Source organism: Pteropus vampyrus, unplaced genomic scaffold, assembly GCF_000151845.1.
Source record: "Pteropus vampyrus isolate Shadow unplaced genomic scaffold, Pvam_2.0 Scaffold323, whole genome shotgun sequence".
NCBI lineage: Eukaryota > Metazoa > Chordata > Mammalia > Chiroptera > Pteropodidae > Pteropus > Pteropus vampyrus.
The window spans coordinates 1,233,271-1,235,544 of record NW_011889104.1 but is presented as its reverse complement, the minus strand read 5'-3'; the positions used below and the strand labels follow the sequence as shown (position 1 = coordinate 1,235,544).

At 45.6% G+C, this 2,274-nt stretch overlaps 1 protein-coding gene across 3 annotated transcripts in view; it reads left to right on the top strand.

Annotated features, from left to right (window-relative positions):
* The window catches only part of CKAP2L (cytoskeleton associated protein 2 like), a 16,205-nt gene that overhangs the window by 2,130 nt on the left and 11,801 nt on the right, over window positions 1-2,274 (top strand). The window contains exons 2-3 of one of the 3 annotated variants that reach the window (XM_023521922.1): window positions 386-452; window positions 843-891. In XM_023521922.1, the coding sequence (XP_023377690.1) occupies window positions 386-452; window positions 843-891 (116 nt within the window). Of the gene's footprint in view, window positions 1-385; window positions 453-541; window positions 644-842; window positions 892-2,274 lie in introns of those variants that run through there. The other 2 variants (XM_011377868.2, XM_011377867.2) reach the window with 2 other exon arrangements.

Below are 2,274 nucleotides of genomic sequence, written 5' to 3'. Positions count from 1 at the left end.
ATTTCTTCACGGAAAGTGCACGCTGTAGCTGAGAATGGTGCCTGTGACCAAGGACCCTGGGGTTGGACAAGCCTCGTTTCAGATCCTGGCTTTGCCACATAACAGCTGGGTGACCTCGGGCATATCACCTACCCTCTTTATTTTTATTTTTTTTTTCCCTACCCTCCTTAAAGTTCAGACTGTAAAATGCTTTACAGGACTTAATATGAGTGTGCAGAGCTTAGTAGAGGGCCTGGGGCATAAATGACATGGCCGGTGTTGACAAGCTTGGAGGCAGGGTCCAAAGCCAGACCCATCACAGAAAGTGTCATCTTTTAGAATAGAAGTGAACTGGTTAAAACCCCTGAGCTGAAGTTGTGTTGTTTGTTTGCTTCCTGTTTTGCAGAGGAGCGGCAGAGAAAGCTCCAGGAGTACCTCGCAGCCAAGGGAAAACTTAAGTGCCAAGGCAGCAAGTGAGTGAGTCTCCAAGGGTGCGAGTCCTGGGCCCTGGGTGCGCTGTAGCTCCAGCGCCGGCACATTGCAGCGTTCCGGGAACGACTCTGGAATGAATAAGACTGCAAGCACGAAAAGACAGATATTTCCTTAATATTGTTAAAATGCCATGTTTACGTGTAGGGTACCTGAAAGGATTGCAGGTAAATGGGTAAGAGCAGTGTGGTCTCTGAGGGGGGAAAACTGGGACTGAGGAAGGGATGATCAGAGACTTTTTATTGAATGTAATTTTGAATTATTTTACCATATACAGAAATTCTAATGATTTAAAATTCCATTTTAATCACTGTACTTTCCAAACCTTGCTGATCCTTCTGTACTAAGAATTAATCTTACTTTGTCTTTTATAGGCCTTATCTAAAAGCCAAGAATTGCCCAAATCCTTCACTTTCTAAATCTGTAAGTAGAAATTAGTCTTCTAAAGAATACCATTTCATTTTCATTATTATTAATAATGAAAATAATAAAGATGTTAGTAACCTAAAGACCATGCTTTGCAAAGATATTTCTCATAAATGTAAAAACAGTTTGGTTTAGTAAGAGACGGAATTTTTTTTTTAAGTACGTCATGTTGTAGTTTAGTTTTGTTAACAACAAAGACCCTTAAGTACACGTTGGTGTCTTCACGGTTGACACTTATTGAGCACCTGCTGTGTGTGTGCACTTTTCTGACTGCATGAACTCTGGAGTCTTCAGCCTCATGAGGTAGGTGCTATGAGTCACTTCATTTTACAGATGAGAGAATGGAGTCACAGCACAGCTATCAGGTGACAGCTGAGAGCCTGTCGTTTCGACCACTCTGGGATGCCGCCAGGCAGTTAAATGCTCAGTAGTGGTTAGAGAGCCCCCATGTTGGCTCTGCCACATTTCGTGACAGGAATGCGCTTCCTAATTGGTTGTTCTCAGCCAGACTGTGCAGAGGCCCCTACATTCTCGAGGTGTAACAGATTTATTCCACCATAAAAATAATGACGTGCATTTGGGGAACAGGGTCCATGAGGACTCTCAGTACTCTCTACTCAGTTCAGCTTTGAACCTAAAACTGCTCGAAAAATTAAGTTATTAATTAAAAAGTAAAATAGTGAAGTACTGATACAGGCTACAACCCGGGTGTATCTCAAAAATGTGATGTTAAGTGAAGAAAGCCAGACACGGAAGGCTACGTGCTGTGTGGCTCCATTTATGTGACACATCCAGAATAAGACACTCCGTGGTGACAGAGCAGATCATGGTGGCCCAGGGCTATGGGGGGACTTCTGACAGGTAGGGGCTTCCTTCCAAGGTGACAGCAGTGTTCCAGAGTAGACAGCGATGACTGTTTGTACAGCCTGAGAGTGCACTGGAAACCGCTGACTCGTGCAATTTAAAGTTTTATGGAATGTACGTTATATGTCAGTTTCTTTAAATGTACAAAAAAGAACAACAAGGACCGCACACTGGAAACTTTGTCAGCAGCCTCCCGCCTGTGCAGTGGGGAGGTCAGAGATAGAGGTGACCATTGGGGCTCATTAGGAAGCCAGCCACAGCCCTGCCAGTGCAGTGTCCCTCTCTGCCCCGCCCACAGCAGCAGCTCACTGGGCCATGCTGGGATGGACCCATCTTGCCCCTGACACAAGTGGCTCTGGTGCAGACTTCCTTTACATACTCTCCCAGCCATGTGGTAACTCGGGACAGCGTTGCTGGATGCAACAGAGTGGTGGCTCTAGTGCTCCTGTAGCCCCAGAGGCAGAGGTGCATGGCTACAAACGTCCACCAGACCCCTCCCTAACTGCTCTCAGCACC